General features: G+C 38.5%; 2 protein-coding genes across 3 annotated transcripts in view; one reads left to right on the top strand and one right to left on the bottom strand.

Annotated features, from left to right (window-relative positions):
- The window catches only part of LOC121379847, a 27,666-nt gene extending 16,405 nt beyond the window's left edge, over positions 1-11,261 (top strand). Inside the window, exons 14-17 of the mRNA XM_041508499.1 lie at positions 7,012-7,156; positions 7,479-7,732; positions 8,440-8,611; positions 9,802-11,261. Of these exons, the coding sequence (XP_041364433.1) occupies positions 7,012-7,156; positions 7,479-7,732; positions 8,440-8,611; positions 9,802-11,261 (2,031 nt within the window). The remainder of the gene's footprint in view (positions 1-7,011; positions 7,157-7,478; positions 7,733-8,439; positions 8,612-9,801) is intronic.
- An 8,878-nt stretch (positions 11,262-20,139) lies between these two features.
- The window catches only part of LOC121378813 (RUN and FYVE domain-containing protein 2-like), a 74,235-nt gene continuing 69,489 nt past the window's right edge, over positions 20,140-24,885 (bottom strand). For both annotated transcript variants that reach the window (XM_041507140.1, XM_041507138.1), the window contains 3 exons: positions 24,641-24,735; positions 22,794-22,920; positions 20,140-21,971 (listed from right to left, as the gene is read on the bottom strand). In XM_041507140.1, coding sequence (XP_041363074.1) covers positions 21,834-21,971; positions 22,794-22,920; positions 24,641-24,735 — 360 coding nt within the window. In that variant the 3' untranslated portion in view covers positions 20,140-21,833. The remainder of the gene's footprint in view (positions 21,972-22,793; positions 22,921-24,640; positions 24,736-24,885) is intronic.

Consider the following 24,885-nt stretch of genomic DNA (forward strand, 5'->3'; position numbering starts at 1 on the left):
TTCTTGACGTCTGTGTTTGTCACTCAGCCCGTTAAGGTAGGCCTACACTACTGGTCGTCACAAGGTTTGCAGTGATTCATGTTTTGTTTTGTTTTGTTTGTTTGTTTATTTCGTTCTTGACGTCTGTGTTTGTCACTCAGCCCGTTAAGGTAGGCCTATACTACTGGTCGTCACCAGGTTTGCAGTGATTCATGTTTTGTTTTGTTTGTTTGTTTGTTTCGTTCTTGACGTCTGTGTTTGTCACTCAGCCCGTTAAGGTAGGCCTATACTACTGGTCGTTACCAGGTTTGCAGTGATTCATGTTTTGTTTTGTTTGTTTGTTTGTTTCGTTCTTGACGTCTGTGTTTGTCACTCAGACCGTTAAGGTAGGCCTATGCTACTGGTCGTCACCAGGTTTGCAGTGATTCATGTTTTGTTTTCTTTTGTTTTGTTTATTTGTTTGTTTGTTTCGTTCTTGACGTCTGTGTTTGTCACTCAGCCCGTTAAGGTAGGCCTATACTACTGGTCGTCACCAGGTTTGCAGTGATTCATGTTTTGTTTTGTTTTGTTTTGTTTGTTTGTTTGTTTCGTTCTTGACGTCTGTGTTTGTCACTCAGCCCGTTAAGGTAGGCCTATACTACTGGTCGTCACCAGGTTTGCAGTGATTCATGTTTTGTTTTGTTTGTTTGTTTGTTTCGTTCTTGACGTCTGTGTTTGTCACTCAGCCCGTTAAGGTAGGCCTATACTACTGGTCGTCACCAGGTTTGCAGTGATTCATGTTTTGTTTTGTTTTGTTTTGTTTGTTTGTTTGTTTGTTTCGTTCTTGACGTCTGTGTTTGTCACTCAGCCCGTTAAGGTGGGCCTACACTACTGGTCGTCACCAGGTTTGCAGTGATTCATGTTTTGTTTTGGTTTTTTTGTTTGTTTGTTTCGTTCTTGACGTCTGTGTTTGTCACTCAGCCCATTAAGGTAGGCCTATACTACTGGTCGTCACCAGGTTTGCAGTGATTCATGTTTTGTTTTGTTTGTTTGTTTGTTTCGTTCTTGACGTCTGTGTTTGTCACTCAGACCGTTAAGGTAGGCCTATACTACTGGTCGTCACCAGGTTTGCAGTGATTCATGTGGTTTTTTGTTTCTTTGTTTGTTTGTTTCGTTCTTGACGTCTGTGTTTGTCACTCAGCCCGTTAAGGTAGGCCTATACTACTGGTCGTCACCAGGTTTGCAGTGATTCATGTGGTTTTTTGTTTCTTTGTTTGTTTGTTTCGTTCTTGACGTCTGTGTTTGTCACTCAGACCGTTAAGGTAGGCGTATGCTACTGGTCGTCACCAGGTTTGCAGTGATTCATGTTTTGTTTTGTTTTGTTTTGTTTGTTTGTTTGTTTGTTTCGTTCTTGACGTCTGTGTTTGTCACTCAGCCCGTTAAGGTAGGCCTATACTACTGGTCGTCACCAGGTTTGCAGTGATTCATGTTTTGTTTTGTTTTGTTTTGTTTGTTTGTTTGTTTCGTTCTTGACGTCTGTGTTTGTCACTCAGCCCGTTAAGGTAGGCCTATACTACTGGTCGTCACCAGGTTTGCAGTGATTCATGTTTTGTTTTGTTTTGTTTGTTTGTTTGTTTCGTTCTTGACGTCTGTGTTTGTCACTCAGCCCGTTAAGGTAGGCCTATACTACTGGTCTTCACCAGGTTTGCAGTGATTCATGTTTTGTTTTGTTTTGTTTTGTTTGTTTGTTTGTTTCGTTCTTGACGTCTGTGTTTGTCACTCAGCCCGTTAAGGTAGGCCTATACTACTGGTCGTCACCAGGTTTGCAGTGATTCATGTTTTGTTTTGTTTTTTTGTATGTTTCGTTCTTGACGTCTGTGTTTGTCACTCAGCCCGTTAAGGTAGGCCTACACTACTGGTCGTCACAAGGTTTGCAGTGATTCATGTTTTGTTTTGTTTTGTTTGTTTGTATGTTTCGTTCTTGACGTCTGTGTTTGTCACTCAGCCCGTTAAGGTAGGCCTATACTACTGGTCGTCACCAGGTTTGCAGTGATTCATGTTTTGTTTTGTTTGTTTGTTTGTTTGTTTCGTTCTTGACGTCTGTGTTTGTCACTCAGCCCGTTAAGGTAGGCCTATACTACTGGTCGTCACCAGGTTTGCAGTGATTCATGTGTTTTTTGTTTTGTTTTGTTTTGTTTGTTTGTTTGTTTCGTTCTTGACGTCTGTGTTTGTCACTCAGCCCGTTAAGGTAGGCCTATACTACTGGTCGTCACCAGGTTTGCAGTGATTCATGTTTTGTTTTGTTTTGTTTTGTTTGTTTGTTTGTTTGTTTCGTTCTTGACGTCTGTGTTTGTCACTCAGCCCGTTAAGGTAGGCCTATACTACTGGTCGTCACCAGGTTTGCAGTGATTCATGTTTTGTTTTGTTTTGTTTTGTTTGTTTGTTTGTTTTCGTTCTTGACGTCTGTGTTTGTCACTCAGCCCGTTAAGGTAGGCCTATACTACTGGTCGTCACCAGGTTTGCAGTGATTCATGTTTTGTTTTGTTTGTTTGTTTGTTTCGTTCTTGACGTCTGTGTTTGTCACTCAGCCCGTTAAGGTAGGCCTATACTACTGGTCGTCACCAGGTTTGCAGTGATTCATGTTTTGTTTTGTTTGTTTGTTTGTTTCGTTCTTGACGTCTGTGTTTGTCACTCAGCCCGTTAAGGTAGGCCTATACTACTGGTCGTCACCAGGTTTGCAGTGATTCATGTTTTGTTTTGTTTGTTTGTTTGTTTCGTTCTTGACGTCTGTGTTTGTCACTCAGACCGTTAAGGTAGGCCTATACTACTGGTCGTCACCAGGTTTGCAGTTATTCATGTTTTGTTTTCTTTTGTTTTGTTTGTTTGTTTGTTTTTCGTTCTTGACGTCTGTGTTTGTCACTCAGCCCGTTAAGGTAGGCCTATACTACTGGTCGTCACCAGGTTTGCAGTGATTCATGTTTTGTTTTGTTTTGTTTGTTTGTTTGTTTGTTTCGTTCTTGACGTCTGTGTTTGTCACTCAGCCCGTTAAGGTAGGCCTATACTACTGGTCGTCACCAGGTTTGCAGTGATTCATGACGTGTGAGTTGTTTTGTTTTGTTTTGTTTGTTTGTTTGTTTCGTTCTTGACGTCTGTGTTTGTCACTCAGCCCGTTAAGGTAGGCCTATACTACTGGTCGTCACCAGGTTTGCAGTGATTCATGTTTTGTTTTGTTTTGTTTTGTTTGTTTGTTTGTTTGTTTCGTTCTTGACGTCTGTGTTTGTCACTCAGCCCGTTAAGGTAGGCCTATACTACTGGTCGTCACCAGGTTTGCAGTGATTCATGTTTTGTTTTGTTTTTTTGTATGTTTCGTTCTTGACGTCTGTGTTTGTCACTCAGCCCGTTAAGGTAGGCCTACACTACTGGTCGTCACAAGGTTTGCAGTGATTCATGTTTTGTTTTGTTTTGTTTGTTTGTTTGTTTGTTTGTTTCGTTCTTGACGTCTGTGTTTGTCACTCAGCCCGTTAAGGTAGGCCTATACTACTGGTCGTCACCAGGTTTGCAGTGATTCATGTTTTGTTTTGTTTTGTTTGTTTGTTTGTTTCGTTCTTGACGTCTGTGTTTGTCACTCAGCCCGTTAAGGTAGGCCTATACTACTGGTCGTCACCAGGTTTGCAGTGATTCATGTTTTGTTTTGTTTGTTTGTTTGTTTGTTTCGTTCTTGACGTCTGTGTTTGTCACTCAGCCCGTTAAGGTAGGCCTATACTACTGGTCGTCACCAGGTTTGCAGTGATTCATGTTTTGTTTTGTTTTGTTTTGTTTGTTTGTTTGTTTGTTTCGTTCTTGACGTCTGTGTTTGTCACTCAGCCCGTTAAGGTAGGCCTATACTACTGGTCGTCACCAGGTTTGCAGTGATTCATGTTTTGTTTTGTTTTGTTTTGTTTGTTTGTTTGTTTCGTTCTTGACGTCTGTGTTTGTCACTCAGCCCGTTAAGGTAGGCCTATACTACTGGTCGTCACCAGGTTTGCAGTGATTCATGTTTTGTTTTGTTTTGTTTTGTTTGTTTTTGTTTGTTTCGTTCTTGACGTCTGTGTTTGTCACTCAGCCCGTTAAGGTAGGCCTATACTACTGGTCGTCACCAGGTTTGCAGTGATTCATGTTTTGTTTTGTTTTGTTTGCTTGTTTGTTTCGTTCTTGACGTCTGTGTTTGTCACTCAGCCCGTTAAGGTAGGCCTATACTACTGGTCGTCACCAGGTTTGCAGTGATTCATGTTTTGTTTTGTTTTTTGTTTGCTTGTTTGTTTCGTTCTTGACGTCTGTGTTTGTCACTCAGCCCGTTAAGGTAGGCCTATACTACTGGTCGTCACCAGGTTTGCAGTCATTCATGTTTTGTTTTGTTTTTTGTTTGTTTGTTTCGTTCTTGACGTCTGTGTTTGTCACTCAGCCCGTTAAGGTAGGCCTATACTACTGGTCGTCACCAGGTTTGCAGTGTTTTGTTTTGTTTGTTTGTTTGTTTGTTTCGTTCTTGACGTCTGTGTTTGTCACTCAGACCGTTAAGGTAGGCCTATACTACTGGTCGTCACCAGGTTTGCAGTTATTCATGTTTTGTTTTCTTTTGTTTTGTTTGTTTGTTTGTTTGTTTGTTTCGTTCTTGATGTCTGTGTTTGTCACTCAGCCCGTTAAGGTAGGCCTATACTACTGGTCGTCACCAGGTTTGCAGTGATTCATGTTTTGTTTTGTTTTGTTTGTTTGTTTGTTTCGTTCTTGACGTCTGTGTTTGTCACTCAGCCCGTTAAGGTAGGCCTATACTACTGGTCGTCACCAGGTTTGCAGTGATTCATGTTTTGTTTTGTTTGTTTGTTTGTTTCGTTCTTGACGTCTGTGTTTGTCACTCAGCCCGTTAAGGTAGGCCTATACTACTGGTCGTCACCAGGTTTGCAGTGATTCATGTTTTGTTTTGTTTTGTTTTGTTTGTTTGTTTGTTTGTTTCGTTCTTGACGTCTGTGTTTGTCACTCAGCCCGTTAAGGTGGGCCTACACTACTGGTTGTCACAAGGTTTGCAGTGATTCATGTTTTGTTTTGTTTTGTTTTGTTTGTTTGTTTGTTTGTTTCGTTCTTGACGTCTGTGTTTGTCACTCAGCCATTAAGGTAGGCCTATACTACTGGTCGTCACCAGGTTTGCAGTGATTCATGTTTTGTTTTGTTTGTTTGTTTGTTTCGTTCTTGACGTCTGTGTTTGTCACTCAGCCCGTTAAGGTAGGCCTATACTACTGGTCGTCACCAGGTTTGCAGTGATTCATGTTTTGTTTTGTTTTGTTTTGTTTGTTTGTATGTTTCGTTCTTGACGTCTGTGTTTGTCACTCAGCCCGTTAAGGTAGGCCTATACTACTGGTCGTCACCAGGTTTGCAGTGATTCATGTGGTTTTTTGTTTGTTTGTTTGTTTGTTTCGTTCTTGACGTCTGTGTTTGTCACTCAGACCGTTAAGGTAGGCGTATGCTACTGGTCGTCACCAGGTTTGCAGTGATTCATGTTTGGTTTGTTTTGTTTTGTTTGTTTGTTTGTTTGTTTCGTTCTTGACGTCTGTGTTTGTCACTCAGCCCGTTAAGGTAGGCCTATACTACTGGTCGTCACCAGGTTTGCAGTGATTCATGTTTTGTTTTGTTTTGTTTTGTTTGTTTGTTTGTTTCGTTCTTGACGTCTGTGTTTGTCACTCAGCCCGTTAAGGTAGGCCTATACTACTGGTCGTCACCAGGTTTGCAGTGATTTATGTTTTGTTTTGTTTGTTTGTTTGTTTCGTTCTTGACGTCTGTGTTTGTCACTCGGCCCGTTAAGGTAGGCCTATACTACTGGTCTTCACCAGGTTTGCAGTGATTCATGTTTTGTTTTGTTTTGTTTTGTTTGTTTGTTTGTTTCGTTCTTGACGTCTGTGTTTGTCACTCAGCCCGTTAAGGTAGGCCTATACTACTGGTCGTCACCAGGTTTGCAGTGATTCATGTTTTGTTTTGTTTGTTTGTTTGTTTCGTTCTTGACGTCTGTGTTTGTCTCTCAGACCGTTAAGGTAGGCCTATACTACTGGTCGTCACCAGGTTTGCAGTGATTCATGTTTTGTTTTGTTTTGTTTTGTTTGTTTGTTTGTTTGTTTGTTTCGTTCTTGACGTCTGTGTTTGTCACTCAGCCCGTTAAGGTAGGCCTATACTACTGGTCGTCACCAGGTTTGCAGTGATTCATGTTTTGTTTTGTTTTGTTTGTTTGTTTGTTTCGTTCTTGACGTCTGTGTTTGTCACTCAGCCCGTTAAGGTAGGCCTATACTACTGGTCGTCACCACGTTTGCAGTGATTCATGTTTTGTTTTGTTTGTTTGTTTGTTTCGTTCTTGACGTCTGTGTTTGGCACTCAGCCCGTTAAGGTAGGCCTATACTACTGGTCGTCACCAGGTTTGCAGTGATTCATGTTTTGTTTTGTTTGTTTGTTTGTTTCGTTCTTGACGTCTGTGTTTGTCACTCAGCCTGTTAAGGTAGGCCTATACTACTGGTCTTCAACAGGTTTGCAGTGATTCATGTTTTGTTTTGTTTGTTTGTATGTTTCGTTCTTGACGTCTGTGTTTGTCACTCAGCCTGTTAAGGTAGGCCTATACTACTGGTCTTCACCAGGTTTGTAGTGATTCATGTTTTGTTTCGTTTTTATTTGCTTGTTTGTGTGTAAAGGCGTGTAACTTCTAAATGTAGATCTGTGTTCATGAAACTACTGATTCAATGTAATTATATAAAAGTGCATGTTGTTTTTTTATTATTGAAGGCAGTAATTCTGAATCGTTTTAACTATAGATCTGTGATTGTTTGGTTTACTTATACAAAGTTATAATATACAAAGTTATATTATTATTCAGACGTCAGTGTAACACGCCCAGAAATATATCAATCATGTCCTTTTTAATTTGTTTAAATGTACTCTCTTTTTTTTCCTGCTGAAGAGAATGTTATATCACTGTGCCATGGTTCTTTTTTCCACTTTTAGGCTAAGTGTAGCTCTGTATAATTATCGTTTGTATTGTGCCAGGTGTTTCTGACGGCCATATTCCTGTCCCTGATCTTCAAGAGTCCAGGGGAGGATCAGGGGGAGGAACCAGAGGACGAAGAGGAACCCAATTTAATGGATGACCGGAAGTTGGCTATGGATGAAGAATATCTGCATCAAAATTCAAGTAATTGCAAGGTTTTGTTTTAATTCTAGACTAATGAAATGAATGAATGAATGAATCAATGAATGAATGAATGAATGGATGGATGTTTGTCGACACCCCAGCACATAAATAGAGATCGGCTATTGGGTGTCAGATTGAAATAAATGAAGGCATGAGTTTTCTATGAAATTTATTCAACAACATTGCAACATTGTCTTAAACAAATGCAATCAATTGATTTTGGATTGCATGCTGTCACTATTATTTATGTTTTATAAAGGCTAGCGGGTTTTGTTCAGTACAACCAACACTTTATATCTTTGATTTCACAAATTGTTAACAGATTATGGTCCTGCAAGACCTCGTAAAATCGGCTACCAGCCCCCAGAAAGGGCGGAACTGGAGAGAGCCAGGGAGGAGAGGATGAAGGAGATAAAGATGTGGGATATCATTCGCGAGATCACCTTGTACTCGTTCTTCTTGTGGATCCTGATGGTGATCAGCTACAGACAGAGGTCGTCCAACAGCTTCTTCTACAAGGACAGTATCGAGAAACTCTTCATCAACAACAAGGACATGAAGATGTCTTTCATGAAGGTCCACATTACATGTGTTTTTCATGTATACATGCCATCACAACTGTCTGTATATATATCGACCAAGCTGTCTTGTGAAGGTTTAGATTTGTCAACCCAGTCGTCTTACAATGTGGAAAGGAAAGTGGTAATCCTCCAATAGACGAACGGCCTGACGGTGATTAATGGGAACAGTCACACGTATATTAAAACCTCCTTTGACCCTGCCTTGTGTGGAGATACGATTTTCAATGCGTTGACTGTTTCGCTTTCATTCGGGTGTATAAGCTACAGCCCCCCTTCTTTCATTCTCTACTTTGATAACTATCTCTACTTTGATAACTATATCTATTCATGAAGTTGTGTTTCATTTTTATTATTTACTTCTGAAGCATGTGAGGAGTACTTATTACAATTAAAATATATTTTTACTTTTGATGTTTATTTTCCATTTCCACATCGTAGACCTTGACTCACCAACATGTTACACCTTGTGGTTACCATGCCATATGCCTGCAATGGTTCTACAGTTGTGTAATAATATTTTGAGTATGTGTTATGAAAAGTGTACATGTCCATATCCACATGTCCATATCCACATCCTAGTCCGTGTCTGTTCAACGACTTCTCTATAATTACAATGGTTCTACAGATGGGGGTTTTCGTGTGTATGCATGTGTCTTGAAGGGTATACATGTAAACTATTTTACAACTATTAATATTATTCAGATCCGAAACACGGAAGAGTTCTGGAAGTGGAGTCGGACAGACCTTGTGAACGGACTGCGAGCTAGCAACTACTACAACAACTATCCACCATTAATGCTTCGAGGATATGTAGGAGACAAAGTGTCGAGGATCATGGGATACGCCACTCTTAGACAGCTAAGAGTAAAGCCAGGTGAGACGTTTAATATAACAAATAGTATTCATATAGCTTTTAGTAATGATGGGAAATAGTATTATGTTGAAATATGAACTAGAGATTAAATTGTGTAAGATTGGTCTTTAACATATTTACAGGCATTTGATGTAGTGACTTTTTTTTTTACATTGGCATTGTGTATTAGGTATGTTCAACCTTACTGAATCTGAGCGACAAAACTGCATTCCATTATCAAAATGATATCTCTGCAAAGTCGTGATTGCTTCCATTATCCATTATCAGTTGCTCGACCTTAGGAGGACCGCCACTCCCCTGGGAGATCCGTAACAGGATGTTTGATCCCCCCTGCTTCGCCCGTAGGACGACTGCCACCGCCAAGACTAGCTTAGAAAACCCAAACAGGATAGAGCTGATTGGAATATACACGTATACAGATGTGATGGCATGCACTCATGAACCACTATTTAAACAGTGATGATATCAAGTGTTTGCGAAATGAACATATCCTGCCCCTCAGGTGGCACCCGCTATGAGCACAGCCTACAGCCATCATCTCCATAGTTGAAATGTACAAGAGTTTTACAAAAAACGATAAAAATGAATGTACACGTTCAAAATAGGGTATTCCATCAGACATGACTTGAGTCAGCGATGTGTCGTATCATGAAAACACATGGACCTGTGCTTGATAACTTTAAAGACCAAACTCAAGACGTTACCGGAGTCTCCAGACTATTTATATTGTCGAGACTTTATTGAAGTAGGCTACTGAGACTAGTCTTTACAGGTTTATGAGCACAGGGTCTGGTGTGATCACTGTGGCATGACCAATGTACTTGCCAAGTTTGATTTTATAATTTAGAACCTTTGGACGATGTACTGTAAAGAGATAAAGCTTTTGAGATCCCAACAATTTTGACTTGGATTACAACTAATATTGTTAGTAGAATGATGAAAATACATGGTGAAAAAGTTTGAGGCAAGCTCATTTTGCCTGAATATTTCTATATGTTTATAATGGGAAAGAAAAGAGGAAAGGAAAAAATAAAGGGAAGAGTAATTCCCGACGAGGAGAAATAGGACGTTTTGTATATTAAACGGGAAATCTGTTTATTGTTTGACAACTTTATATTATATAGAATCACATTTACACATACAATTACATTTACATCTTCCATTAACTAACGATTACATGTTAATTTTAGGAAAATGTCAACCAGACAACCTGATGAAAGACGTCATCTCCAGCTGCACTACGTCATACACGATCTTTAGCGAGGACACGGCCGACTACAACGTTAGGTGGTTATCTCTGCACAACACAACGAACCAGAATCGGCCGGAATACACGTACAGCAAAGCATCCAAGCTAAACGGCTACCCGTACATAGGCAAACTGACGGTGTATGGGGGAGGGGGCTACGTGACGGAGTTGAGGGAGAGCAGGTGGGTGTTGAGGAGGATGATGTCGAGACTACAGCAGGAGCAGTGGGTAGACAAACACACCCGGGGGTTGTTCGTGGAGCTGACCGTGTACAACCCGCAGGTCAACCTGTTCGCCATTGTGACAATCATAGCAGAGTTCTCGGACACTGGCGGAGTCGTGCCCTCGTACAGGATTGAACCGGCCATGCTGCTGCCTTACATGTCGTCTGCACTTCTGTTCCAGGTCCTCTGCGAGATAGTGTACTTCGTCTTCACCGTTATGTTTATCTTCAAAGAGATGAAGAAACTCATACAGCTCAAGTTTCAGTACTTCAAATACGTCTGGAATCTCGTTGAGCTATCCATCATAGCGATGTCCATAGCGGCCATAGTCGTCTACTTTTACAAGTTCATCGTCACCAACCAGCTGACCTCGCAGTTCAAGCAGAACAAAGGCAACAAGTACATGAAGTTCCAGTACGTTGGGTACTGGAATGAGGTCTTCTCGTACATCATTGGCTGGTTGGTCTTCTTCGGCAGTCTCAAGTTCCTTAAGCTTCTGCGATTCAACAAGAGGATGTCCCTGCTGGCGGCGACTCTGCGGAAAGGCGCCAAGAGACTGGTCCACTTCAGCCTCATCTTCTGGATCGTCTTCCTGGCCTTCATTCAGCTGTTCTACCTGACCTTCATGTCCACGGCTCTGTCCTTCTCCAGCTTTGTCGGCTCCGTGGAGACCGGAGTCCTGATGATCATGGGTCAGATTGACATCTTCAGCATGACGATGGTTCTGCCCATCATGTCCCACATCTACGTGTTCCTCTTCGTCTTCACCATCACCTTCATCGTCGTCAACATGTTCCTGTCCATCCTCAACGAGACGTTCGCCGACGTCCGAGCCGATCTGACGAAGATGTCCAACGACTACGAGATCCTCTCGTTCATGCTGAACAGGTTCAAGATGTGGACGGGACTCTGGGACGCTCCAGAAGCGAAGAAGATTCGCATAAGACGCCGCAAGTCGAGGGCATACTGCAGCAAGACGGCGCTCGCCATTGAAGAGTTCCCTGACCGCATCGATCGTCTGCTCAACTCGATCTCCAACGTGTACATGGAGGATGGGGCCGAGGTGGGGAAGAGCGCGGCCATGACCAACCAGAAGATGAAACTGGCCAAGCTGATGAAATCCGACGAGGAACCGCTATTTCTGGATGACATATCGGAGGGAAGCAAGAAAGATTAAGACAACTCCAGATTCTGATTGTTGTAATGTGTACGGATTATACACGAGTATCAGTTTCATGCAATTCAAAACTAAAGTTGAATGTAAACTAGGGTTAGACCTGTTTTAATATATAGTTCACATAAACTATTTTTGGGTTACGATATTAAACTAGCTACGATTAGAAATTAATTATCTTGCGCAGGATATACAGAAGAAAAGAAAATATATTTTAGTAATGTTCGATCTATATCTCAAATAATTTCTTTTCATAAGAACAGCACTTTGGGTATTGTTTAATATATGTTGCCATGTACAGTATGATCCAGTTATTGGTTCGTACACGTGTTAGTTTTAATTATATTTAACATTGTCTAAACAACTGAAATATGAATTTATCATATTTGCCTTCTGTTTTTCTTTGTGTATTTTAAATGCGTTTGTTTTCTTATTTATTTTCCTTACTAATAATTATTACTAGTGTATCTTAATACATAGTTTATGTATCTATTATAGCTTCTATTGTCATTCCCTTGGTAGGACTTAACGTTTTCCTAACAAATTCAACGATTCAACAACAAAATATAATGCACATAATGTTTTAAGTCATGGGGGGGGGGGGGGGGGGGGGGTCGATGAGTTCGACCGAACCCCCCCCCCTCCCCCGAAATCGCTTTTTTATAATTTAATATATCTGACATTGATATCTGACATTATTATATTTACTCAACATAGAAATATATGCCCAATATCTGTGCAATCTATTTTGGAACCCCCCTTTTCAAAACTCAACATAGAAATATATGCCTAATATCTCTGCAATCTATTTTGGAACCCCCCTTTTCAAAATCCTATGTACGCCCATGTAAGTGTTTTGTGGTTTCTACAGATTCACAAAATATTTTACTGATATACTAGACACAGTCATGAAACAAATAGTTCATTGAACCAAAAAGAGTTATTTGTTAATGAGTACTGCCATCCGTGTTCATTCATAGTGGAATTCCTTTCAGCAAGATTGTGTGCCTCCACATTTTCCCCAGCTGATTTTAGTTGACTCGTTCGGCTACTCGTATGACGGCCATTCAGTTTAGTGTCAGCCTCAGCCTGTCCTGGCAGCACTGGAATATTAACGTGCTGGACCCATTTTAATATTTTATTCACCTTTCTTTGTTTTTATTGGTAGAATTTAATACACCCCGAAACCGGGCTCGTCCGAACCTCTATCGAACCATGACGACTGGATTATATTTTAGTCTGATTCTCTTTCGTTCGAACGGATCCGGCTTCTCGAAATCTGTATTTCCACACAACACTACACTCCACATCTACTGACTTTAGGCGTTTTCTTGAAACGGATCCAGTCTCAACCAACCATGCACATAACGCCATTAGCGAGGCAACACACACGGATATATAAATAGGACGTAAACTTTAAGAACTTCGTTCAAAATTTTATTTCAAAATTATACACCCCCCCCCCCCCCCCAAACGTCACATATTTAAATAGTCTGATCCTCACTTCTTTTATCTATAGATTCGTGGTTGTCCAAATTATAAAGATTTTCGGCTGAGCTGTGAATCCTTTTTATTTTGGACTGTTAAACATTTTATCTAGATTTGTTTCCCTACAGATTGTTATTTCAAATTATCAATAACCCACCATTAACTGCCTTTCTCGTTTTGGCTGGGTCGGTTTGTACCGACAAAGAGCGTGATTAAGCCTTACTTGGATGCAAGTACGTTAAAGCAATTCCTACCTACATCCAGTGTGAATGGGTCCTAACCGTTGCTATTATTTATTAATACAAATAATAAATTATTTCAAAAGGGGGCTATTCAAATAAGTTAAGTCAACTTACTTTGATTCACCAAATAAGGATTTAAAATTTGATCTGTGTATTTTGTATTAATTTTTAATGAAAAGACCTATAGCTTTAAGCGGACTCTTCTAAGCTGCTACACAAGGAACGACACCGCAGATGGTGGTGTGATGCCTTCAATTAGGATAACGTTAAGTTTTATCTCCTGTCTCTCGACGATGGCCATGAACGGATGAAAAGATTCTGAGCCATCTATGACAGAGATTCCAAAACTGTCTTTTCTGTGAAACTTTCCAGTCTAATTTGTTGTTTTGCTGTTATCGTGATACTCTGAGTGTACTTTATTCAAGAAAAAATATGTTGTACTTTGAATGGATTATTAAATTTGGTCTTAAAAACTGCGCAGTTGTTGTTGATAATGATGATGATAATGATGCATGTGATGACATTGACAAAAATGACGATGATGATGTTGACGACATTCAGTTCTGACTCGCATAGTTGTATGGAACGGGGATGGGCGGGGGCGGAATCTTCCCCAAATAACGATAAGGCCAAAACGTGGATCTTTCTAATACGTTGTATGCTTTGGAAGGGAGTATTATTTGAGGTGGGTTAAGTTTTTATTATTATGTATGTGAGATACCAAAAATGCTACATATTTGAGATATCAGAAACAGCCAGCTGTGTAATATCAGATCCTATAGCCACATGAGATATCAGATCCTACAGCCGCATGAGATATCAGATCCTACAGCCACGTGTGTGAGATATCAGATTCTACAGTCACGTGTGAGATACCATAGTCTACAGCCAGGTGCGAGGTATCAGATTCTGCAGCCACATGTGTGAGATATTAGATCCTACAGCCACGGATGAGATATCAGATCCTACAGCCACATGTGTGAACTATCAGATTCTACGGCCAAATGTGAGATATCAGATCCTACCGCCACATGTGTGAGATATCAGATTCTACAGCCACATGTGTGAGATATCAGATCGTACAGCCACATGTTTGATATCAGATTCTACAGCCACATGTGTGAGATATCAGATCCTACAGCCACATGTGAGATATCAGATCCTACAGCCACATGTGTGAGATATCAGATTCTACAGCCACGTGTCTGATATCAGATTCTACAGCCACATGTGTGATATCAGATTCTACAGCCACATGTGTGATATCAGATTCTACAGCCACATGTGTGAGATCTCAAATCCTACACCAACATGTGTGAGATATAAAATCCTACAGCAACGTGTGAGATATCAGATTGTACAACCACGTGTGATATCAAATTCTACAGCCACATGTGTGAGATATCAAATCCTACAGCCACATGTGTGAGATATCAGATCGTACAGCCACATGTGTGAGATATCAGATCGTACAGCCACGTTTGATATCAGATTCTACAGCCACATGTGTGAGATATCAGATCCTACAGCCACATGTGAGATATCAGATCCTACAGCCACATGTGTGAGATATCAGATTCTACAGCCACGTGTCTGATATCAGATTCTACAGCCACATGCGTGAGATCTCAAATCCTACACCAACATGTGTGAGATATAAAATCCTACAGCAACGTGTGAGATATCAGATTGTACAACCACGTGTGATATCAAATTCTACAGCCACATGTGTGAGATATCAAATCCTACAGCCACATGTGTGAGATATCAGATCGTACAGCCACATGTGTGATATCAGATTCTACAGCCACATATGATATCAGATCCTACAGCCACATGTGTGATATCAGATCCTACAGCCACATGCGAGATATCAGATTCTACAGCCACGTGTGAGATATCAGATCCTACAGCCACCCGTGTGAGATATCAGATACTACAGCCACAAGTGTGAGATATGAGATCCTAAAGTGGCATGTGTGAGAGATCAGATCCTACAGCCATGTGTGTAAGATATCATATCCTACAGCCACATGTGTGATATCAGATTCTACAGCCAAATGTGTGATATCAGATTCTACAGCAACATGTGTGAGATATCAAATCCTACAGCCACATGTGTGAGATATCAGATTGTACAGCCACATGTGTGATATCAGATTCTACAGCCACATGTGTGATATCAGATTCTACTGTCACATGTGAGATATCAGATCGTTCAGCCACATGTGTGATATCAGATTCTACAGCCACATGTGATATCAGATTCTACAGCCACATGTGTGATATCAGATTCTACAGCCACATGTGATATCAGATTCTACAGGCACGTGTGAGATATCAAATCAGATTTCACAGCCTCGTGTAAGATATCAGATACTACAGCCACATGTGTGAGATATCAGATGATATAGCCACCAGTTTGTGTGTGTGTGTGTGTGTGTGTGTGCATGTGTGTGTGTGTGCGTGTGTGTGTGTGTGAGATACTGAAGCCACTGCCCTTATCTGTTACCTACAAATCAAGTATTTAATAATATACTCAAACTATCTACAGCATTAAATAGTATAGCAGTAAGAGCTATTTTGAACAACATTTAAAAGAGGAAAGAAAAGAAAGCTTTATGGTGGTTCATCATATTTATTAACCTGTAATATCTTGCTTCCTTGAAAATACATTTTAACATGTACATATGGTGAATTTATGTACAAAGCATACCACATTAGCAGATGAACAAACAAAAATAGATCAGCTTACAATATGAAAGACGCAATTAGATATTAAACACTTCTGTACAGTAGCAGGGACCATAATCTCATGTGCTCCACTGCCACTACAGACACAAACTTTACAATGCAAATCATGAAATTTACGTGAGGAACAAATTAATCCCAATAGTTCTGTGGAATTCAGTGTCTTGCCTACCATAAACCTGATCCAATGAATAAATAATCTGTCATGTAAGGTTCTCAATCAATCTAATCAATCTATTTTATATATATATATGTATTAAAAAAACAAAAAAACAAAAAAAACATATTTAATACATTTTACATTTTAAAAAATAAACTGAGATGAATAATTGTAAATACAACTATAATTTATAAACCAAATTTCAATGGTCCAGGACTTATCGTTTCTGTAAAGTGGACCTAAACACAAAACTTAATGTTGGAACAAAACATAAAAGTTAACACTGTTGCCGCTCTTTTGTAATACACATAGCTTGCCTGTTGACTTCGTCAACGTGAGAAAAAAAATGTTTGGATGTTCATTACAAACAAAAACTTAAAAAATCAGAATTAATATAATGAAACAATAAATATATGATTTGTGGTAGTTTCGAAGCCTCGGCCAATTTAGTGCAGTGTGGCCAATGTTCTGGGAACAGAGACCCTAGGAGTACTAGAACCCAGATACTGATTAATGAACATGTATCTTGCCGTGTGTTTTGATTCTAGTGAACTATTAATGACTGGACAGAAAGACAGAGAACATCTATGGTCTACAACAAGCTGATCCCCCTTCCTCCCAATTAACCCCCCTAAAACAAAACCCCAAACCCACCCCAAACTAGCATTTTAAACTGCAGTTAGAAGAGTGCAATCATTAATGTTATTACAAATATAATTGTGTCTTCATATAAAAATGTATTTTTAAAAATACATTATACGAAATTAATATCAAACTCGTCATCTAAACCCCATAACTTTTGTACTTAATTTGTATCAAACATTTTTATATAAGGGCCATTATTTGTCAAACTATCCAAGGCCCACAACTCTTCATCTATAATCAAAATTAAATATATATTCATAGAAAATTAACACCTGCCATCAGATTATTAAGTTAATGTTTTTATACATTACACTAAATTCATATCCAACTAGTTCATCTAAGAACTACATACAGTACGTCTTAAACCTATGTCCACAGTTCTTCATCTAACGCCCATATGCCCCATAACTATCTCAACTTGATTATTAAATAATCTAAAAATAAAGGACACTTAAACACATTTTTAACTATGGTTATTTGATCTTTAGCCGGTAATAAAATTAGTCTGACATCCTTCTATGCTGTTGGGAAAAAATATGAGATCAAACAAACACTAATAGCAAAGAGTGACTGCAAACGTTTATCCATGTCAGGGAGTTAGCTGTGTTACTGACACCGTCTCACATTACTGACATTGTCTCACATTACTGACACTCAGTCTCACATTACTGACACCGTCACACATTACTGACACCGTCTCACATTACTGACACACCGTCTCACATTACTGACACTCAGTCTCACATTACTGACACTCAGTCTCACATTACTGACACTCAGTCTCACATTACTGACACCGTCTCACATTACTGACATTCAGTGTCACCTTACATCTTAGTATTTTATACCAACAGTACAATGCTAAAAGTGAATTCAATGTTGTCTACAATACCTAGTGTTCCTCTTTTGTCTCAATATATATTATATTATCCTTACATGTTAGTATTTTATACCAACAGTACAATGCTAAAAGTGAATTCAATGTTGTCTACAATACCTAGTGTTCCTCTTTTGTCTCAATATATATTATATTATCCTATAGTGGGTTTGGCCATGTGTTTAAGGAGTTCATATCTTGGTACTGGCTCTAATTTAAAGTGAAGTAGTGATGTATAAGGCCACTGCACTGACTTTTCTCTCACTAAGACTAATAACGCATATCTCCTGGACAGTGTGCTTGAACCTTAATCGGATATCGGCATACTCACACAAAAAACACATCCCAAGAAATCTTATAACATTTTAAATAATTTTTATGTTTGAAAACTAAAGATTATTTAAATACACTTTTGTAGCGACTAATACCAAAATATATACAAAGCACATACCCAATATGCATAGACTATATTACAATGTGCATTAAATAAACCTCCATACACATGCTATTTTTAGTAAGGGGCATGTACAAAATGACATTTTCATTAAGATACTGCTTTATTAAATTTTGTTCTCCCTCTCTCAAAAGAGTAAATACAAATGTAAATTTTGTACAGGATATTTTTTATTAGCATTTTATCTTTGTTTTAAAAGTGTATATTGGCATTAACAGCCTTCCCTCAGAATATTATCTGTACACACGTGAACATATCGAAAACTATAGCCACTGAAATATATATTTCTATGAGGTAATTTTCTTTAAAATACCTGAATTAATTTTATCATATAGCATCAAGTATACATATTTGATAAATTTATAATACTATGACATATTATTTACAACAACTGCTTATTATAAACAGTAACATAGCATTGTGCTCATTCTCCATTTGTCTTTTTCTATGCTCTTTTATTTTCTACTATAGAACTGCTAGAAGTGGTAGTCATATGTTATTTAATAACGATAAAAATAATAACTTGGCTTCCTTAGTAGGATGTTGCACAAAACCAAATTGTGTTTATGGATCCACAGTTTGGTAATGCAGGACATTTTAAGTACAAAGCAATGAAACCCACAGGAGGAAAGGAAAGGAATGTTTAAACTATGGCTATTTGACATCTAACATATGGCTATTTCTACACTTGTCCTCTAGTTACACATTGTAATGTGTGTTGATGAATAAATTTTAAATTCGTGAATCGAGAAAAATCCATTTCTATTACAAATGAATGAATGTTTAACTATATCGGCTATTGGGTGTCAAATTCTATTACAAAGGCTACTCGCACAAAAGCAAAAAGCAAAAAAAGTGGGGGTAAAAAAAAAAGTACAGCAGTGAATCTTGACCAGTAGTAGGGGCACTTTTTGGGATGGGAGAAATCTGAATCCATTGAGGACAATCGGTCATCCGGCTCCCCCCCCCCCCCCCCAACCCCTTCCCACATGATGATAACAATACAACGCAAGACAGTATCTCAGCATTAATCAGGGGAAATGGATTACGTCCTGACCATTGAGAAAACAAGCCACAGGTGCAGAATGGCATTTTAAGTAATGAAAGACATCAGCATTCAGTTTGTTAATCTTTATCAATAAGTGTGGAATCAGTGTAGGCGGCCATCCAAGGGAAATGCACGCCTCCTCCCCAAAAATAAATATAATGAATTTATTTCTTCATCATCAGGATTTTGGGGGGGGGGGGGGGGGGGGGGGGGGGGAATATAGTCATGAAAAAAGGTTCCAGTGCATGTATTACACAAAGTATATGTTTAATGTAAATGAACCAGCCTCGGTGGCAATGTGGTTAAGGGGAATGCTGGAGAGGTGCACGCCTCTTCCCCTAAAATAAATATAATGAATTTATTTCTTCATCATCAGGATGTTTTTTTTCGGGAATATATAGTCATGGAAAAAGGTTCCAGTGCACATATTGTACCAAGTATGTATTGTACCAAGTACGTATTGTACCAAGTACGTATTGTACCAAGTACGTATTGTACCAAGTACGTATTGTACCAAGTATATGTTTAATCGTAATTAACCAGCCTCGGTGGCTTAGTGGTTAAGCCACCAGACTTAAGGCTGGTAGGTACTGGGTTCACATCCCGATACCAGCTCCCACCCAAAGTGAGTTTAAGGGGCCACTACATCCTTCTCCTCTCTCTCTCACTTACTACTAACTCTCTGTCCTGGACAGACAGCACAGATAGCTCAGTGGTGGGCCTAGAATAGCATGCTTGAACCCTAATTGGATAGAAGCACAAACATAAGTACAAATGAATTATTGAATGGTAACAAAGAAAAAGTTAAATCTAAATAAATTATCTTTGTAAAAACTTCCGAAACCATTTGCAAAATTATGGTGTGTCCACATGAGTCACAAATATCAACCATTTACAAATTTTACAAAAGGCTCGAGACCATTTTTTTTGGGAAAGGACATAGCTCAGTGATAAAGCACTCACTTGATGTGTGGACCTATTGGGCTATTTCTCATTCCAGCCAGTGCACCACGACTGATATATCAAAGGCTGCGGTATGTGCTATCCTGTCTGTGGGATGGTGCATATAAAAGATCCCTTGCTACCAATTGAAAAATGTAGCGAGTTTCCTCTCTAAGACTACATGTATATGAAAAAAAAAAAATGTTTGACATCCAGTAGCTGATGATTAATAAATCAATGTGCTCTAGTGGTGTCTTCAAACAAAACAAACTTCTTTTTGTTTAAAGCATTTTATTTGATGCACAAGAATTTTTTCCCTTGAGTATATATAGTATAGGCCGAAGATTAATAAATCAGTGAGCGCGTGTTGTCGTTATAAAAATAATCATAATAATATATATATATATATATATATATTTAAATATATATAGTATAGCTAGTGTACTGTGGAATACTGTACGTGCCAGTATTTTAATTTGCACACCCTCCCTAGAAAAAGCATGCATCTGCCCCTGGAGTGGTGGAACTCATGTTTAGTGGATTGATTTAAGCCAGTAACCTGGTCCACAGACAAATTGTTACTTATCAAGCCTGTGATCTCACTTTGATCACTACTGTATATCGGAGGACAAAACCCAGACCTCGTAGTTGACTGGGATGAATATTCATGAGTAACCTAGCTAGCCCACTAATTTTAACATCTGAATGGCATGCAGGTTTACAGTACTTCCACGCAAGAAATTAAACACACAATTCTCAGTATTTCTACAATACTTACTACTAATGGTCACATCAGAAATCTGATCCTATCTGTTAAAATCATGATTAAACTAATGATGGGTTCTCAAAACTTTTTGTTTTTGAATTTTTGTTTTTCTTTAAAAAAAGTAAATATATAAAATTTGTATTTGATACCTTTGGTTATTCTTAATCAAGTTTCAACGAATCTCTTCAGTTGCTATTTGATCTAATGTCTGATTTTGAAACATTATCTAAACACCTGGTTAAGCCAGCTAATATTTGCATATCTAACCCCATATCTTCAAATTTAAAAATATGATGATTCGCGAAGTATAACAATACAGGATCATTTCAACTGTTATCTGATCATGTGTTACATGCATGTTCACTGAACACAAACATATGCATGCTGCAAGCACAGAACTCACTAATGGTACATGTCTCTGCATCCTCAGTCAGTGAGAGTTTAGTCCTGTATCTTGTCAGCTAGCATATGTATCTCATAATCTGTATCTGTTAACAGCCTATCCATCACAATCTTGTACTAATGATATCAACTATGATAGGTACCACACTCAGCATCATACAATAGCAAAGTTATTACACACTGAGTATAATAAAACACCAGAGTTTATTACACTATTGGTGAGCAATTTGATTGGAACCACATCTAGCATTATAAAATTCCAAAGTATGTTACACAATTATTAGCAAATCATAATAGGTACCAAACTCAGAGTCTGTAATATGATGTTCAGCAAATTCAGCATTATATTAAAAACAAAGATAAAGTTTATTACATCACTGGTCAACAATATGATGCACACACACTTGATATAAAATACCAACATGTTTTTTTTTTACATCACTAGTCAGCAATATAACTGGAACCATACTGACAATGATAAAATATCAAAGTGTATCATACAATCAATCAATGTTCAAACTGACTGTTTTCAGAACTAATCTTTAATTGATTGGGCATTCATTTCCGTAGATATCCCAGTTGGCATTGTGGTTATGATTGTGGACTGTCAAATTCCATGCGAATCGGTGCAGTAGTTTAGAATCACACTAAAATACACTTTGTGATATTTTTAGGTTTTTTTTCACAAAATATTTTCTATATGAATAGTTGCCAATCTTGTGTACTTTTCAATCTGCAGTCATCTTGTCGAGCGTTATAAAACTACAGCGTGAACTGTTCAGCACCAAGCGATGCTGTCATTACGTCGCTGAATACCGATTGAGTAACAAGGTGTGGCAGTTATCACAGACTCGCTCAGGCTTTGATGACGATGCCAGTGGCATTTTGTTGTCTGAACACTCGTTACAGAAAATACCTCCACAGAACCGACAGTGGTGCTGAAATAAGAATGTTGTGCTTGTGTCAGCAACTCTATATTTGATGAAAGTGGTACTGAACAATAACAAAACCTCAGCATACATGCGCAGAGATTAATTGAAATTTAAAACAACTGATTGGATTACCAAATATAATTAATGTAACTGAACAATTGGTTTCCTAGGTAAAAATAATGTGAACCAACTCTCCGTTACCAAAACATTTTGAAATAGTGTCCCTGGAACTACAAACAAACATAATTTAAAAATGCCACACTGTAAATCATAAGAGGTATAACCTACCGGTAACTGTGAAGAGTAGAACAATATCTGCACCTCACACACACACACCCCTCCCCCCCAACTGTTAGGAGGAAACGATAATTATTACCCATATGGTTAAAAATATCTTGGTACATATCAAAGTGATACATCCCACTAGAATCACAAGAGTTATGTAACACATTTGACATCACACGATGACGTCATCAATTGGCATACTACAACCTTACAGGAATGTCAATGAAATGAGATGAGTGATATAAATTAAGATCGATTAGGGGTAATAAATAGGATATTAAACTCGCTATCATTTCGTATCATGTTTATGTCCCTCATGAAATAATTTTCATTGTCACTCTCTAAAGCTCGTGACAACTGAAAATTATTTCACTTGGGACATAAACATGATACGAAATGAAAGCTCATTTAATATCCTATAATTAGCATTACTGTAGTAAAATGTGAAGAGTAGGACAATATCTGCACCTCACTCACCAGCTGTTAGGAGGAAAATGTGAAGAGTAGGACAATATCTGATAATTAGCGAACGATAGTGCTCACCTTTCTTCTGGCTATGGAGAAGTCTTTGTTACACTGCTTGCAGCACTTGGTGGCCTCGTCACTCTCCCACTGAGCTTCCTTCAGCTGTATACTGGCCTCCCTCATGTCCTCGACCTTCAGCTTGGAGCTGAATCACACACACAGCAAATAACACACTGTAGGTCATAGTCAACTATTTGTACACTCACCAAAATTACACTAAACTTATCCCCCTCAAAGAAAACAAAAAGAGACTCAAAGGTAAATGAAATCTAGAATTGCAGATAAAAAATAGAATTTGGTTCCAACAGTACTTTTAAGAAAATATTAACAACACCCTCAGTGAACACCAGGGCACTAATTCACCAATCTCTCACAACTTTGTCATCTCACAGTGCAATGCAGAAAGACTTTTGCAAGGACGATGTGATGTTGTTTAAGGAAGAAAGGAAGGAAATGTTTTATTTAACGATACACACAAAACATTTTATTTACAGTTATATGGCGTCAGACATATGGCTAAGGACCACACAGATATTGAGGGAGGAAACCTGCTATCCCCACTTCATGGGCTACTCTTTTCGATTAGCAGCAAGGGATCTTTCATATGCACCATCCCATAGACAGGATATCACATACCATGGCCTTTGTCTGGTTGTGGTGCACTGGTTGGAACAAGAAGAAACCCAATCAGTTGAATGGATCCACCGAGGTGGTTCGATCCTGCAACGCAAGCACCTCAAGTGAGAACTCAACCGACTAGCCAAATCCCGCCCCCTGTTGTTTAAGAGAGCCTTGTCTATCAGGCCCAGAAACGTGTGCAGCAACCTGCTTTTTCTGCTGTTTGATGCACTTTGTGACACACACACCAGGACCATGACTACTGACACAACGACCCATTCTTATCAAATGTTTATGTAATGACATTATAAAGTCTGATGTGATTTCTACTTATAATACTCACTCACTAAGATGTGGTTTTTAGTGATAATACTCGCTCACTAAGATACAGTTTGTGATTTCTACTTATATATATACACTAAGATATGGTTTCTTCTTATAATACTCACTCACTAAGATGTGGTTTCTATTTATAATACTCACTCACTAAGATATGGTTTCTTCTTATAATACTCGCTCACTATGATGTGGTTTCTACTTATAATACTCACTAAGATGTGGTTTCTACTTATAATACTCACTCACTAAGATGTGGTTTCTACTTATAATACTCACTAAGATGTGGTTTTTAGTCATAATACTCACTCACTAAGATACAGTTTGTGATTTCTACTTATATATATACACTAAGATATGGTTTCTTCTTATAATACTCACTCACTAAGATGTGGTTTCTATTTATAATACTCACTCACTAAGATATGGTTTCTTCTTATAATACTCACTCACTATGATGTGGTTTCTATTTATAATACTCACTTAGATGTGGTTTCTGCTTATAATACTCACTAAGATGTGGTTTCTACTTATAATACTCACTCACTAAGATGTGGTTTCTACTTATAATACTCACTCACTAAGATGTGGTTTGTGGTTTCTACTTGTAATACTCATTCAGTAAGATGTGGTTTGTGGTTTTCACTTATAATACTCACTCACTAATATGTGGTTTCTACTGATAATGCTCACTCACTAAGATGGAGTTTCTACTTATAATACTCACTCACGAAGATATGGTTTCTACTTATAATACTCACTAAGATGTGGTTTCTACTTATAATACTCACTAAGATATTGTTTCTACTTATAATACTCACTAAGATATGGTTTCTACTTATAATACTCACTAAGATATGGTTTCTACTTATAATACTCACTAAGATGTGGTTTCTACTTATAATACTTACTCACTAAGATGTGACCCCAGTTCTGCCAGTGCCTCTTCTTGTTCCTGACATGTGCGATTTAACAATTCATGTTTCCGTGTCAACTCGTTATAACTCTGCAAATTAAATTGAAATCATAACTTTAAATCCACAATGTATGATAAAAATAATACCACTCCACCCCTTCCCAGATTGACATAGGCCTGCACTTCCTGCAGAGAGGGAAACTTGTGTGTCCCTACCTGTCCAGGTGCTTTGTTTGTGAT

Source organism: Gigantopelta aegis, chromosome 8 (assembly GCF_016097555.1).
Source record: "Gigantopelta aegis isolate Gae_Host chromosome 8, Gae_host_genome, whole genome shotgun sequence".
Lineage (NCBI taxonomy): Eukaryota > Metazoa > Mollusca > Gastropoda > Neomphalida > Peltospiridae > Gigantopelta > Gigantopelta aegis.